General features: G+C 39.0%; 1 protein-coding gene across 2 annotated transcripts in view; it reads right to left on the minus strand.

Annotated features, from left to right (window-relative positions):
- The window catches only part of stau2 (staufen double-stranded RNA binding protein 2), an 89,928-nt gene that overhangs the window by 71,880 nt on the left and 2,047 nt on the right, over positions 1-16,001 (minus strand). For both annotated transcript variants that reach the window (XM_046833527.1, XM_046833526.1), the window contains exons 2-5: positions 13,485-13,569; positions 13,161-13,291; positions 12,072-12,231; positions 10,964-11,099 (exon numbers count right to left, since the gene is read on the minus strand). In XM_046833527.1, the coding sequence (XP_046689483.1) occupies positions 10,964-11,099; positions 12,072-12,231; positions 13,161-13,291; positions 13,485-13,560 (503 nt within the window). In that variant the 5' untranslated portion in view covers positions 13,561-13,569. The remainder of the gene's footprint in view (positions 1-10,963; positions 11,100-12,071; positions 12,232-13,160; positions 13,292-13,484; positions 13,570-16,001) is intronic.

Genomic DNA, 16,001 nt, shown 5'->3' on the forward strand with positions numbered 1-16,001 from the left:
TTGTGATGGATCGAATCGGAATCAAATCGCACTGCATCGTAATAGGGGGTGAAACGTATCGCATTGCATCGGTAGCTGCTTCATACAGTATGTATCTTTAATGTATTATATCGTTGGCTATGCGTCGAGATGCGAATTGCATCAGCCTCAGTTATGGAGATCCCTAATACACAAACCCTCCATACAGGCCGAGTTGTTCATTGCTGAGTATCTCAGTAGAAAGTTTAAAGCAGCAGAATCCATAATGAAGCCATAATCATGTTCTTCCTCGGAAGTGTTTTTAATAATCACTTTAACACAGGTCCAGGTAGTGCTAGGCAAACGTTTTTTTTTAGCCATACAGTTTAAACACTGTCCAAACTATCCACTTTTCACACTCTTGAGCAACGCTAGCCTCAGTGCCTAACTAACTCTCATGTGTTTTGACACAATGAATGCATTCCGACTAAGAGAGACGCTGTGTGCTTTTCAGTTTTTGGCTGATCCCGCTTAAAATGCGACTCTGGGGTGAACCGCCCCGTATGCTCTCACCCAGTTGTGCTCCGGCTTCGACACGGCATGAAACATCCGGGCGTCCTGACACTTAAATGAGCTTGGGAAATTGAAATTCCTCTCCTGTTATAGCATCGGACGCATACGAGACACTAGGGGTGACCTCTGATTTTTAATCAGAGCGCTCTCCGAGAAAAAAAAGTGCTGTTGCTTCCTTCATAATGACACACCATGTGCTGTTTGCATAATTTCAGGAGTTAATGCGGTGTTAATGCTTGGAAAGGCAGATACACATCTTTCTTTCAGTTCTTTTCTCTGTCCTTTGGTGTGATTTGCATTTCGATCAGACGTTTGACTTAACTCTAGTTTATCTACTTAATTTTTTTTGCTTCCGAGGAATAACATTAAATAATGGCACCCCATTCGGGGGGTGTTCTCTCACCCTCATGCCTGGGACAGTCTTCATATCCGCCTCGAGCCTGAGCAGGAAAAACAGCTACGTTTTTAGGAGTATGAACGAATAATTCGATTAACCAAAACAACATTGCCCAAACTGTTTTCCTCATTCAGAGCAAAGGTGTGCGTGGGGCTGAATGTTTCTAATATTATTACTGCCTGAAGGAATTCTGACCACCAAATCCCACCCATTCCTACACAACCCAACCCCCGACACGACAGTTAATGTCGCTTGCTTGAAATCTCTTTTTGAATTGTGAAGACGCTTAAAAAAGTAAGTACAAATTGTATTTGTATATGCTTTTCGTGAATGATGCCTCACTTTATCCCATAAGCTTCATATCAAACCAAAGGCTGAATCATGGTTGCCAGATTGGCTCCCCTCCCCTCATTCAAGAACTGCTTTTTATCTTGATTAGCGTTTCTGATGGACACTGTTCCTGCTGGACATTTTTTTTTATTTGTTGATAGTTTTTGAATATAGACACTGCATGGACAAAGGTTTTGGGACACTTGACTTTTTCAGCCATATCTGTCTAGTGAAACATCTTCCCAGAAAAGTGGAGGTAATTCGACTAAAAGTGGAATAGGACTAAGGAGGTGGTAGCTCAGTGGTTAAGGCTCTGAGTTACTGATCGGAAGGTTTGGGGTTCAAGCCACGGTATCACCAAACTGCCACTCTTGAGCCCTTGAGCAAGGCCCTTAACCCTCTGTGCTCCAGGGGAACTGTCTTGTGGCTGACCCTGCGCTCTGACCCCAGATTCAAAAAAAAATTCGGTTATGCGAAGGGAAGAATTTCACAGTGCTATAATGTATATGTGACAAATAAAAGCTATTCTATTCTACTCAATAAGCACATACCAATCTTATTGTCAAGTGTCCACAAACTTTTGTCCATATAGTGTATATAAGACATGATATTTCGTATATCCCATCACAAATATTCGATATCATGCAGCCCTACATATATAAATCAACATTTCAACATATGGCCAAATTATAAATATTTCTTAGATTATTTTCACAATCACATGAATACAAGATTTTGGAAACGGTCAGCATTGAGAAAATCTGGCAACCCAGGAAAAACACAATAACACAAAACAAAAAAATACTTGCGCGATCCAAAATGAATTGAACTGCAGTCACAATACACGTTTTGTTTCGTTGTCAAAAAATTTTGTTTGATCCTGAATGAATGTCTTTCTCAACATTTTTTTTTTTTTTACTGGAAACCAAAAGACCATCAGACGATCAGCTCAACGCTTTCTAACAACCATACGTTATGAAATTATATCATTTTCAACGTACATACAGGTACAAAATCTGAATAAATGAACCCAGATAAGCTTATGGATAAAGAATAAAAGGGTTGAAACCTATTATTATTTTTTTAACTATAAGCTTTAAATTTACTTGTAATTATTTGGAAAGATGATCTAAAGTTTTTTTTTTCCAGACTTTAATGCAGTTTTTATTCTGAATTACGCCAGTGTCCATTAAGACTCAAGATCTTCCTCTCCAAAGCATGTAAACCATATAAAACCAGGGGCACTGTCATGCTGGAACAGGTTTGGGTCTCGTAGGTCACATAAAGGGAAAATGTCATGGTAGCGCATCCAAAGGCATCCTATACAATCATGTGCCTCCAATTTGGTGGTTAAAAATTTTGAGAAGAACCACATATGGCTGGAAAAGAAAGGTGTCCCTATACTTTCGTTCATGTAGTGTAGGTCAGTATATGAATAAATTTACATACAAGCATATGACTCCCAGCTAATCAATTCCACCTCCAATGAGTGACAGGTTTACACCTGTTAAGGGCGTTATTTCTGTAAGTACAGATTGCCAGTGACGCACCGCTATTTCCTCTATCTGACCTCAAAATGTTTGGATGCCGCTGCTCTTTACTAAACCAACAAGATAAGGACTGAGAAGGAAATCTCCGTCAGTGATCAAGTTTTCGGTATGAGGCTTATGAGGGAGAGCTGGTGATGATTCACAAAAACCCCTAATCACACACAGCTGCGCTGAACACACACAAACCCACACACCCGAAATGATGAAACCGATGCTGTCTGATGCTGCTCCCAATACACACACGACGTACGTGGTTAAAGTTTCTTCACAGTTAGCCTGGTAACTGCTAGCTAGATCCCAGCTAGTCAGTTTTCCATTAATGCTGTCGTGGCCTTCATTTAATTCTGCTTAAAAACAATGTGTAAATGAAGTTCACAAAATTTCACTTTGAAAGCAGTTCATCCAAGAGTTTGAAACACCTAGTCTTTAATGGGTTTTTAAAAGACGCATGCATGTTTCTTTTGTTTCCATGCAACAAACTCAGGTAAATAAACAGTATGAAGATTTATTTTGATCAGATATATAAATTTACCAATGTTAAATTTTATTTTCCAAAAAAAAAAAAAATCCTTCCTTTAGCATGAATACCAGCTTTATACAGTCTTAGCATCTGGCAATTTGTTCCTCCAAACAAAGCTGAAAAACTTTGCCATGCCTCTGGTAAAACTTGACAAAGGTGTTCTTCTCTAGTTTAATGGGTTAATGGGAATTTCTTTCTGACCTTGCGATCCAGTTCATCCCAGGTTTTAGGATTGAGGTGCGGCGACTAGGCAGGCCATTCCATAATAGATAACACTCTATAACACTAAATAATACTTATAGAGCTTGAATGTATGCTTTGGGTTATTGTCTTGTTGTGTGGTAAAGTTGGTATGATGTTGAAGTATGGAATTGTAGACATGGTGGTTTAGTATTCCTTTCACCTGGAAAAAGTCTGCAATGTTCCTGCTCTCCATCTTACTGAAAATCTTCTGTTAAAGACAAAAATGTCCCACACATTTATTCTTTCTTCCAGTCATTCACTGTCCAATTCTTGTGTTTTTCCATAGTTTGTTGCATAGAAACAAAAGAAAACGTGCCTATGACTCAAAATTTGGCCAAGTGTTTCTAAACTTTTGAGAGGCTCTGCACACAATAACTGTTTGCTACTTGGTAAATTAGCTAAGCTAGCAAACATTCTAGAAGGTACATGGGATTTTTGAAAAGAATGTCTTCAACTCCTTAAAATGATGTGGGTGTCATCTGTAATATGGTATATTCCTTGCTTAGTTAACCAGCTGGAAACTTGTTAGATGAAAATGTCTGAGCTCCGACTGGGACAAATAAAGAAAAAAAAAACCCTTAATTCAGAATTCCATCTCATACAATTCACAGTTTTGAGAAAACCTGTGATCATTAATGTTTGCCGAGTAGCTTGTTTTTGCCCTCTTGCTTTGTAACTCCATTTTGCTGAAAATTACATAAATCCGAGTTCTGAGATCAATCAAATTCATCGCTAACCTGCTGATTAGCAAACCAACACTACCTAGCTAGCACTACCTGTATTTTTATTATTTCTGAAAGTAACAATTCTCATATTAAACAAAGCACAATTACCTTCCACTTTATTAGAAAAACACCTTTATACCTGCTCATTCATACAGCACCACAATGCATAAAAAAAATCCAACTGATAGAGGTCAAGCACTTCAGGTTATACTTACATTAAACATCAAAATAGGGGAAAAGTTGTGACATGGTGGGCTTGTTTTGGGTATTTCAGAAACAGCTGACCGCCTGTGAATTTCACGCACATCAATCTCTAGAACTGGAACAGAGTGGTGCAAAACACAAAAAACATCCAAGGGAGAAAAAAAAGCCTTTTTGATAAAAGAGATCAGAGGAGAATGAGTTTGTGACATAATAGGAAGTCTATGATAACTTCAATAAGCACTCTTTGCAGCCATGGTCAGCAGAAAATCATTTGTTTATATAAACTGCAATTTTGTCATTATTTTGTCCCTTTTCTAAATTGTGTTTCCTGCGTTGTCATTATTTATACCGATGCTACAGTCTGTCATGAGCAACTGAACTGTTTGAAAGGTCATTAGCAACAACGCATCCGAGTCTGTTGTTATACCATTCCGACACTCCTACCAGCATTCCGCAGATATTCGCCGGCCCACAAAAGGTCACGGACGCTGAATCACACACACTAATGCGTTGCGTTGCATCTTGCTAATGATGACTTTATGAAAAGAAAACAGCGTTGCGGTTCAGGTGTTCCCATGAGCATGTTTCTCTCCGCCCAGTATCAGAGCAGGAAATATCATCATTTTCAGCATGGCTGGTTTGCCTCGCTATTGTTCCAGCTGAAGCAGCTACGCTGACGCAATCACACACTCATACACAAATCAGCTCGGGAAGTCGCGCAGCAGCGGAAACAAGGAAACCGCAACCGCAATCGATTCCCTGACAATATTAAAATCCCACTATCCGGTAGAGACCGGAGTGGTTCCTTATTTGTTTCTGTTTGGAATTTCAGTTCCCCTCATGGGTTCCTTCTTGAGAGATTGTCAGTCGTTCTTCTAATTCGTATACTTCTATTCTAATTTGCAGTTATACAATTAGCTAATACTCACACACAACAAAAATCCTAGACGTTACAAATAAGCATATGCTTTACAACGATATTAACATTATGAGCGGTGAAGTAAATAACACTGATTATCTCTTCATCATGGCACCTGAGAGTGGGTAGGATATATTAAACATTTTGACCTCAAAGTTGATGTGTAAGAAGCAGGAAAAATGGGCAAGCAGAAAGATTTGAATGAGTGTAACAAGGGTCAAATTGTGACGGCTAGACGTCTGGGTCAGAGCATCTCCATAACTGCAGCTTTTGTGGGATGTTCTGGTCTGCAGTGGTTAGTGTCTATTAAAAGTGCTCCAATGTAGGAACAGTGGTGAACCGGCGACAGGGTCGTGGGCGGCCGAGGCTCATTAATGCACGTGGAAAGCGAAGGCTGGTCTGTGTGGTCCGATCCAACAGTCGAGCTCCTGTAGCTCAGATTGCTGAATAATACCATGCTGGTTCTGATAGAAAGATGTCAGAATACACAGCGCATTGCGGTTTGTTGCATATGTTATGCCTTATGGTGTATAAACCAACAAATATACCCTGAAGTAAACAATATTCATGTTTTTAGCGAGCTTTTTCCTCATCATTCCAGACTTTCTTTTCAGAGAAAAGCTGCTTCAGGTCACTTGAGAATTTTTCATATATAAGCTATATATAAGTTGGAGGTACACAATTATACAATAGGTCTTTGGATGTGGTATCATAAAAGTACACTATATGAAGAAAAGTATTGGAACACCAATTGGACATTTCCAGCCATATGTGGTTCTTTCCCGCCAAAGTTACCACAGAGTTGGAGGCGAATGACAATGAAAATGTCCCTGTGCACAAGGAGATCATGAATGGCTTGCTATAGAGCTATGATCTTAAGCCTATTGAACACCGTTGGGATGAATTGAAATGATGACTTTGTGGCTAAATGAGCACAAATCTCCATACTCCAACATCTAGTGGAACCTCACAGAAGAGTGGAGGTTATTAGAGAACAGTAAATGGGGAGGGGGGACGAGAGCTAGCGCAGTGTCACTGTGGCTACTTACTTCATACTTAAAATACGATTTGTAGTACCTAATAAAACTCAGATTTAGTTTTTCGTGATAAGGATTCTTTAGCGTTTTATGTACAACTTCAAGAATTTCTCTTAAAAGAAGAATATCCTGACGGTTCCGCGTATCGTGGGAGCGAAAGAATGAAGAATGGAAGAAATTTGTTAAAGGGTGCTAAAATAAGTAGAACAGTTAAGCAGAACATACAGTATCTTAAGAAAACAACAAATGTAAACTATTTGATTTTTTTCATGTATTCTTTTTATTTAATAAATTCAATTTGTGCTAATTTAATCAATTACTTAATTGAATCAATATAATCCAAAAAAAAAAAAGGTATTGCATTCATTTGATTTGTACCATTTGCTTTTTTTTATCAATTTTATTTTAAAGATTATTCAACCGAGCAGGCGTTTTATTTAAGACTGTTTTAAAAATGTAAACTGTTAATGTTCACAAATGTTAATAATAATAAATTGCGTTTGCAAGCAATTTTATGTTTTGCATTTCTTCCCTGTAACCGCACCCAAATTGAACACAACCGTGAATTTTGTCTACCGTTACACCCCTAATATAAATATAGATACATACATAGATATATGTTCTCCATTCACTACATCTTTCTCTCTCTTTCACCAAAATAAATATCTCTCTTTCCCCTTCCATTACCTCTATCTTTCTCTTGTATATCTGTCTTTCCAATTATGGTATCTCTCTCTAAATATATATATTTTTTTTCTCTTTCAGCCCATCTCTCCCTCTATCTCTAGTTCCCCTTTTAATATATATGTCTCTTGCAGAACCCCCTGGGGGTCTCTTTACAGAACCACTACCCCCCCAACCTGTGGTCTCTCTCTCTCTCTCTCTCTCTCCCCTTTTTATTATATGTGTCTTGCTGTTTCTCTTTAGCTCTAAATGTTCAGAAGTAACTTGAACTTGATCCAGAGTTTTGTGAAAACCTGTCTCTTTCTTAATCTCACACACACACACACACACACACACACACACACACACACACACACACACACACACGTTAACTGACCAAAGGCTCAATAATAATGTTGACTTTTTTCCAAATGTCTATTTGCTAATAAAGGAGAATATGTTGTCATGACGATGAGGATGATCACCACCTTTTAAATCACTCTGTTTCTCTCACACACACAAATACAGACACATATACATATATATCAACCCTTTTCTCTCTCTTTCTCTGTCTCTCTCTGTCTCATCCCATATCACTTTTCCTGCCCATCCATCTCCCCTTTTCTATATCTTTCTCCTGCCTTCCCTCTTTCCACTTTTCTCTCTTGTTCTCTTTCTTTCCCACTTTCTGTATCTCTCTCTCTCTCTCTCTCTCTCTCTCTCTCTGTCTCATCCCATATCACTTTTCCTGCCCATCCATCTCCCCTTTTCTATATCTTTCTCCTGCCTTCCCTCTTTCCACTTTTCTCTCTTGTTCTCTTTCTTTCCCACTTTCTGTATCTCTCTCTCTCTCTCCTTTCTCTCTATACATGTTTCTGTATATCGGTATCCCTTTCTGCCTCTTTCTATATATATATATATATATATATATATATATATATATATATATATATATATATATATATATATATATATATATATATCTCTTTCTCTCTGTCTCTCTTTCTTTCCTTATATCATTCTCTTTCTCTTTCTTTATGTCTGTCTCTCTTCGATCCCTTTTGTGTATTTCTCTTTCTACCCATCTCTTTCACTTCCTTTTCCCCATCCATATTTCTCTCCCTCTTTCTATTTTTCTATTTCCACCCATCTTTCTCCCCTTTTTAAATCTTTCTCATGCCTTCTCTCTCTTTCCACTTCTCTATCTCGGACTCTCTCTCCACGTTCTGTATATTTCTCTTTATTGCTGTATATCTGTCTCACTTCCTTTCTCCCTCTATTTCTCTCCCTTTTCTATATATTTATCTTCCTTTCTGCCCATCTCTTTCTCTACATCTGTCTCTCTTTCTCTACCCATTTCTGTATATTTATCTCTCTTTCTGCCCATCTCTCTTCCTATCCCTCTTTCTGTATATCTCTTTTTATATATTTATCTCTCTGTATCTATATATCTTTCTCTCTCTCCCTTTCTGTTTTGTCTATCTCTTTCTGCATCTCTTTCTCTACCACTTTGTCTTTATCTCTTTATACCCATATCCTTTTTTACTGTATATTCCTTTATCTATCTGCCTTTCTCTCTTTCTCTCACTCTTTCTGTATATCCGTCTCGCTTTCTGCCTACCTCTTTCAATCCTTCTTCCTGTATAATTGTCTTTCTGTCTCTCTCTCCGTATGCCTCTTTCTTTTTGTTATATTTATCTCTCTTTCTCTCCCCATGTTCGTCTTTTCTCTTTACCATTTCCCACTTTCCCATTCTATCTTTACTCTTATCCGTTCTTTTCATGTCTCCCTCTTTTTGACTTTTGCTTTTCGTTTCTCGCTGTCCCCCATTGATCCATCTGTCTCTCTATTGCCCCTTATTCCTCCAATCAGCCCCCATGGATCATTTTCTCTCTTTGCTTACCTTCTTTTTTCTGTCCATCTTTCTCCCTTTCATTCCTTTAGCTGAGTTTCTTTCAACTTCCCGTTTCTGCCCATCTCTGTTTTACTACGTCTCAGCCCCATTTCCATCCGTTCTTCCCGCTCTCTTTCCTTCTCCCTATCTGTACATCTGCCTCAATACCCTTATACCAGCTCCCCTTAATGTCTCTTCGTTGACTGTCTTTCTCTTTGACATTTTATCTTCAATCCCCTCTTTTTTACATCTCTCTCTTCATCTCAGTCTGTCTGCCCCTTTCTCTTTTTCCCTGTCTGGTTCTTTGTGTCTCTCCGTTCAAGAATGATGTCATCTAGCAGAGCTCCGATTTGCCTCTTTTCCTTGCTGTCTTACTGCTGTGAAAGCTCCCTGCCAGAGCTGCACGGCTGAGACGCAAACAAACGTCTCCCTGAGCGTTTAGGACGGGACAGGATGAGACCGTGTGCCACACTGTCGCTGTTTCTCCCCCGCTGAGTGCTGCACTCTGACAGTGTGTGTGTGTGTGTGTGTGTGTGTGTGTGTGTGTGTGTGTGTTTGTGTTTGTGTGTAAAACCGTCTGTGTGTGTAATCGCCTGTGTAACTCAGCAGGACTGTTATTTCCTGTTGACATTCATTCATTACTGTGTGTAGAAATTCAATTTCAAGGAACAGCTTGGCCAGAAATGCACAAAACATCCCACAGACACCAAATGTAGTGGATTGGATGAGACAAAAAAAACACTCCTTTCAGGCCTGAGCGTCCAACACTGTAGAACTTCAATTCATCTAATAATCACCCAATGTCATATGCCTCATAATTTAAGTATATCTATTCTGATAAATCCATTGTTAAAAATAAATAATCATGACTCGATAAAAAACAATCCGGCAGACGCACGTTGCATAAAAATACGAGTGTGCGTTCTACTAATTAATAACCAGGTGCAAAGTGTGGGAGAAAAGGAACATCTGTGTGAACATGTGTGGTCTATATACACACATATTTTATATATATATATATATATATATATATATATATATATATATATATATATATATATATATATATAGTGTGCACACACACTACAATTACTAAACATTTAAAGCAATGCGCTTTTTATAACACAGAGGCTTGAACATATATATATATATATATATATATATATATATATATATATATATTTTTTTTTTTTTTTTTTTTGATGTTGCTTTCAAACATAGATCTCTTCTGCCCCCTGGTGGACAGGAGTAAAACATCAATGCACAACATAATAATAATTATAATTTTCCCACATAATTAAGCACACAACTGTATAGAATGTCTTAGTTCGAGAAGCAGTAGCAATACATTTTCCCTTCACTCAAACTACAAACAGTTTTTGGTTCTTCCACACGAAGTTACTACGAAGTTAGAGGGACACAATTGTATCCTGTCTTTGGATGTGGTAGCACTGAATTTTCTGCTTGAGCTAAAAAACCCAAACCTGTGTCCCTGAAAAACACATGGGTCCACATGGGTTGGAGTTGAAGATCTTCAGTGGCCTGCTATAAAGCTCTAAATTCAACCCTGTTGAACACCTGACTGCATCCCAGACAATCTTACCTCAACTACATCAGTACATGACTTTGTAGCTAAAAGAGCACAAATCTCCAAACGCTCATTCCAAATCTAATGGAACAGAAGAGTGGAGGTTATTATAACAGTAAATGGGGACCTACTGTGGAATGGGATGTTCAAAACTGACACAAATCTTGTGGTCAGGTGTCCATAAACCTTTGTCCACATATGGTTTTCCACATATGGTTCCCACACACACACACAGCTGAACAGATAATCAGCACCACATCCCATAAAACCAGTATCTGGTCAATACACACAATGCAGACTCACTGCTGCAACTGTTTACTCTGAAGTCCCACTCTTGCTCAGTAGTCTGGGTCAGTCCTCACCTCTGATTGAATATTCCTCTAAAGTTGTAATTGGCCCTATAGTTGTGGAGGGGTTTGGGTTCCAGTGGTCTGTAGACAGCCGGTTCTCCTCGCTTCATCGCCAATCCATTCAGCTCCACGGTGGGAGTGATGCTGCCTAAGGAGAACATTGCTGACATTTATGTGGAATAAGAGAAAGCACTAAGTGGAAAAGTTGCAGAACCTTCAGTAGGGCCTTATGAATATTATCGCATTGGGCCACAAAGCTTCAAACCAAAAGCATTTACAATTATTTTCTGCGAAGTTGCTGAAAGCTCTAGAACGCTGAACATTGGTGGTCTTAATCCTTTGCACAGCAGATAGAATATATTTCATACTTCATATTTCATACAGAATACATTTATAATACAGATTATATAGATGCACTGGCCTTGAACCAAGAGAATGAGCGCCTCACTTTTGGGGTTCTAGAACCATTACAATGAAGCATCTGGAACGTTTGAACTTAGGGTTCTAGATCCGTCACTCTGCAGATTTTAGAACGGTACTATCTGAATTGTACAGTTGCACTGCCTTTGCATTCATTTATTCTATTTGATTTTTATTAGATTTTTTTCCCAAAAAAGTGAGTGTTCTACAATCCTGAGAGCATAACTGTATGCAATATCATGAAATTTAAAAGGTTTTAGAAACCTCAGAGCAAAGACTGTACCATAAAGGGTCAAGAACCCTCAGAACAAAAGGTTAATCAAAGATTCTACATCCATTAGTGCTAAGGTTCTCTCATCTTCACATCATTGGTTCTACAGCCAGTAACTTCTCAACATTCTACATTTCTGTATTTCAGTCATCGGTACAAAGGTTCGAGAGCACTCACAAACTTGCAAACGTCCAGCTCTGGAATCGGTTAATACTTCATAAACCTAAATGCCAATGTTCCCTCCATTTGAATGTTCTAAAATTACAGTGAAGGTTCTAATTCTCCTAGGAACCATCAAGACAATTGTAAACCCCAAAACCAGAACAGTTCTAAAGCCAGCAATTCAATTAGCAATGACACAGTCCTCACTGAAGTGCTGCTCTAAAACCAGAGAATGATGTAGTGAGCGAGTGTTCCACTGTGTCATACCTGGATTGGTGTGTGTGTCTGGTTTCATGATGCGTGGTGGGGGGCGGGGCAGCAAGCTCTCTGTCAGAGCTTTACTGGCTGTTGAATGCTGAGCCTTCTTAATGCTGGAGCCTTCAGCTTCCCAAACCTGCTCACCTAAACATAACTGTACAGTGAAGATCTGCACACACACAAACAAAATTAGAGTTCAGAACTAAATATTAACTTTGCATTTTATGTATTTATATACCGTATCTTATGTATTTCATACTGTGTGTATATATACACAGTATAAAATAGTAAGTGGCACATGCTGGACACCATCTGAGTTTATCTTAGTCTCATTAGACCACAGGACAGTAATTCATGCTCTTGGACAGGTTATCTTCAGCAAACTGTTTCTTGTGATCCAGCTTTAGAAGATGCGGCCTGCAAACCGACTCATTGCAGTGTTTGGCATACGGTCTGAGCACTGACAAACAGACCGTCCGCTTCTGCTACCTCTAAATCAATGCTGCAGCACTCATGCGTCTGTTTTTTTAAAGCATCTTCTGCACCTGACGCACAGCACGAGGACTCGACTTCTTTGATATACCCTTGCGAGTCCTGTTCCAAGTGGAACCCGTCTTGGGAAACCTCTGTATGACTCTGGCCACTGATCGGTAACTCAATTTGAAGGTGTTACTGATCTTATAGACTAGGCTATCTCTGTGGAGAGCAACAATTCTAAAATCCTTTTCTTTTTTTAATGAGGTGCCTTATTGAACAGTCAGTGGTCAGTATGAGAGAATTGTACTCAAAGCACCAAATTTTAACTGCTCAAATACAAGAATCACACATTTGTATGGTCATGAACATGATAAATAGGACATGTGGCTTTGCAGGGTTATACAACGTAGAGCTGTCACCTAGGGTGTACTTACTTTTGTTGCCAGCTATACTGACAATAGCTATTAAGCTGCACAGTGACTACTCAAATATATCCAACTTTCTCATATATATACATATATATATATATATATATATAAATATAAAAATTTAATAATTTTTTTAACACATTATAATAAATGCATTCAAATTATTTTCAGACAGAAACCAAAGCCACTCCACCTTGGCATGTGCAGGCCCCCGCTCGTTCAGCAGTTTGTACTGCGGCTGGATCCGGTTGAAACGAGCTAATTCATTCACCAGACACATCGGTGTTTTCTCTTTAGGGTTTGCCATGTTATCCTGGGGAGGAGCTGCAACATAAACACATTAAGTAACAATGGGACATGAAAATAAGTGGCCCTACAACCATATTATAGAAGTTTCCCCTCAATGAACACAGAACCCTCGCATTGTCGCTGAACTGGTATATGGCATTCGATGTCGTCCTCTTTGAAAACGAGAAGCTGTAAGTGTATACCGTAAAGGTTTCTCTCTCACACACACCTGGTAGGACGGTGGGCAGAGTGCCGTTGATAGAAGGCACGGCGTGTGCTGAGGTCTGCACTTTCACTTGAGCCATGCTCTATATCTGGAAAATGAGAGAACAGAGAAAAGTTCAGTTTGCTCGTAAAAAGGTGCGATGTGGCTGATACAGCTGTGGCACATACAGATGTGTATGCAACGCATGCCCCCATGTGAAGGGTCAAGTCACGTAATGCAGATGAACTTCTTGAAAGCTTTGTCTACAGTCCTCAGAGCAAAGGTTCTCGAACCGTCAGTGCAAAAGGTCAGGGCACTCTTTCCACTCTTCAGCGCAAAAGATATTAGAATGGCACAAAACACTCAAAGGAAAGAGGAAACCCTTTTGTGCAGCCCCGAGATCATCAATACCCAGAACAAAGGTTCTACAAAACATATTGGGAAAGTTCAAGAATATTTGTGCAAAGCTCTACAGTTCTCAGTGTAAGGATTCAAGCACTTGAAGTGCAAAGAACCTTCAAAGTAAATTTTCCAGAATTCTAATCAGGAATCATTGGTGTTAAGACTCTAGAACCCAAGCAACCGATGTTCCTGGGCAAAGTCAGTGCAGAGGTTAATGCACAACAACAAAGGAACCATTTGTGCAAACAAAAGGAAGTAGAATCTGCTGGGTGAAGGTTCTAGGTGAACCCCTATTGCAGCCCAAATGAATTAGAATCTGCTGGGTAAAGTTCACAAGCAGTATAAGATGTCCCAAAAAACATACAGATGCAGAAGGGGATTCCCTTAAACCTTATCAGTGCAATAAAAACAGGTATTGAAATTGAATATGAACATGAATACATTACTGCCATTATTTATTATTTTATAGCACAAATATTCAGGACGTACCTTTACTATTCTGAGGTGTACATTTTCTAGAAAAGTTCAAACTCCTGATACACCTTTTAATGACGTATTCAAGGTATGCATAGCAGCTACATGACAAATGTTTGTTCACATGTAAAACAAAACATAATACATAAATGAGTGTTTGACCCCTCTGGTCTACCTATAAAGGACAAGGGACACAGTTTCAAGACAGGAAAGACAATATACTGAAGGTAAGCGAACAAGGCTGGGACCCTCTCCGATTTCGACGCAAAGGTGAAAACCCTGAGCGTCTGCAGCACTGAGGAGAGACGTACAGGCTTCTCTGGTGTAACTCAGACGTGGCGATCGATACCGCTGCTGTTTTTCAGACACGCAGACTTCCCCAGGTGAGATTGCTGACTTTAACTGAATTTACAGCAACGCAAGACTTTAATGCTGTTTACCTCGTTCTCAACTTGACCTGTCTTAAAGCTGTTCAGCAGAGTTGGACGACAAACACAAATCATGTACTTGAGTAAAAGTGGATACACACGAGGTGAAATATTACTACAGTAAAAATGCTCCCTTTAACTTGCACTTGAGTAAAAGTACAAACGTATATTCTTTCAAATGCACTTAAGTACCGATAAGGGTTTTTTTAGCCAATATTGATTTTTTTAGAAATCAGGACAGCCAATGGCTGATATATGATTTTCTTTCTTTCCCTCTTTATCTCATAAAATCTAACTTTTACTTAATAAGACGTGATTGCTTAAATTAAACATTTATTAAACAACACAAGCCTCTCCAATCAAAATCCAGGTTTTGGTCCCTATGCCTTCCTGTAGTCTAAACTACAGCTGGTTAAAGACTTGGCTTTGAATACAATTATTCTCATTTTCTCTCCAAAATTAGCATCATATTTACCCAAATATATAAGGCTAGATTAAGAATTTATAACCCGGGACACACCAAGCCAACAATCCGTCTTTGAGGAACGTTTTTTAACTCTGTAAGAGTTAGAGAACTCCGATTGGCTAATTAGCTTAGCGAATGAGCACACGAGAAAAAAAGCAACACGCCTGTTGTCTTTCTTGCTCGTCTTTGCAAACTTGGCAGACATAATTTTAAAAAAAGATTCGCGAATCCGTTATTAATGATCGCGGCATGTATTAAAGGTGTTTGCTTTATATATTCACGGTTCTAGCTCTTCCTGTTTGGATGCTGAATATCGACTACTGCCACTGTTATGTTCTCTCACACAAGCGCAAAATGTACACGCACGTTTTGGTGTGTCGAGCGTCCCGCCCGATAATCGGCCTAACTTGCAGCACAATCGGCTTCAACTTACAAACAAAATCGCGCAAATAAGGCGACGGGTGTTTTGGCGAGTTCGAGTCAGGAGTTTCTTCCATCATTTGTTCTTCTCGAAATGTGCTTGTTGTTGAACTGATGCTGAAATGTATGTTGGCGCTACGTAGATACACCGAGCGGCAATCAAAACGAGTATAAAACAGAGCGCACGCTCGACCCTGATTGGTCGATTGCTGAGTCCACTCATAAATAAAAACGAACGATTGATTTTGCTAAATGTATATATTTGAGTGTGAAATGTAGTGAAGTTAATGTCAAAGTCTCCCCAAAAGAAAATACTTCAGTATATACGTGATGCATATATATACGATATGC

Source organism: Silurus meridionalis, chromosome 21, assembly GCF_014805685.1.
Source record: "Silurus meridionalis isolate SWU-2019-XX chromosome 21, ASM1480568v1, whole genome shotgun sequence".
Lineage (NCBI taxonomy): Eukaryota > Metazoa > Chordata > Actinopteri > Siluriformes > Siluridae > Silurus > Silurus meridionalis.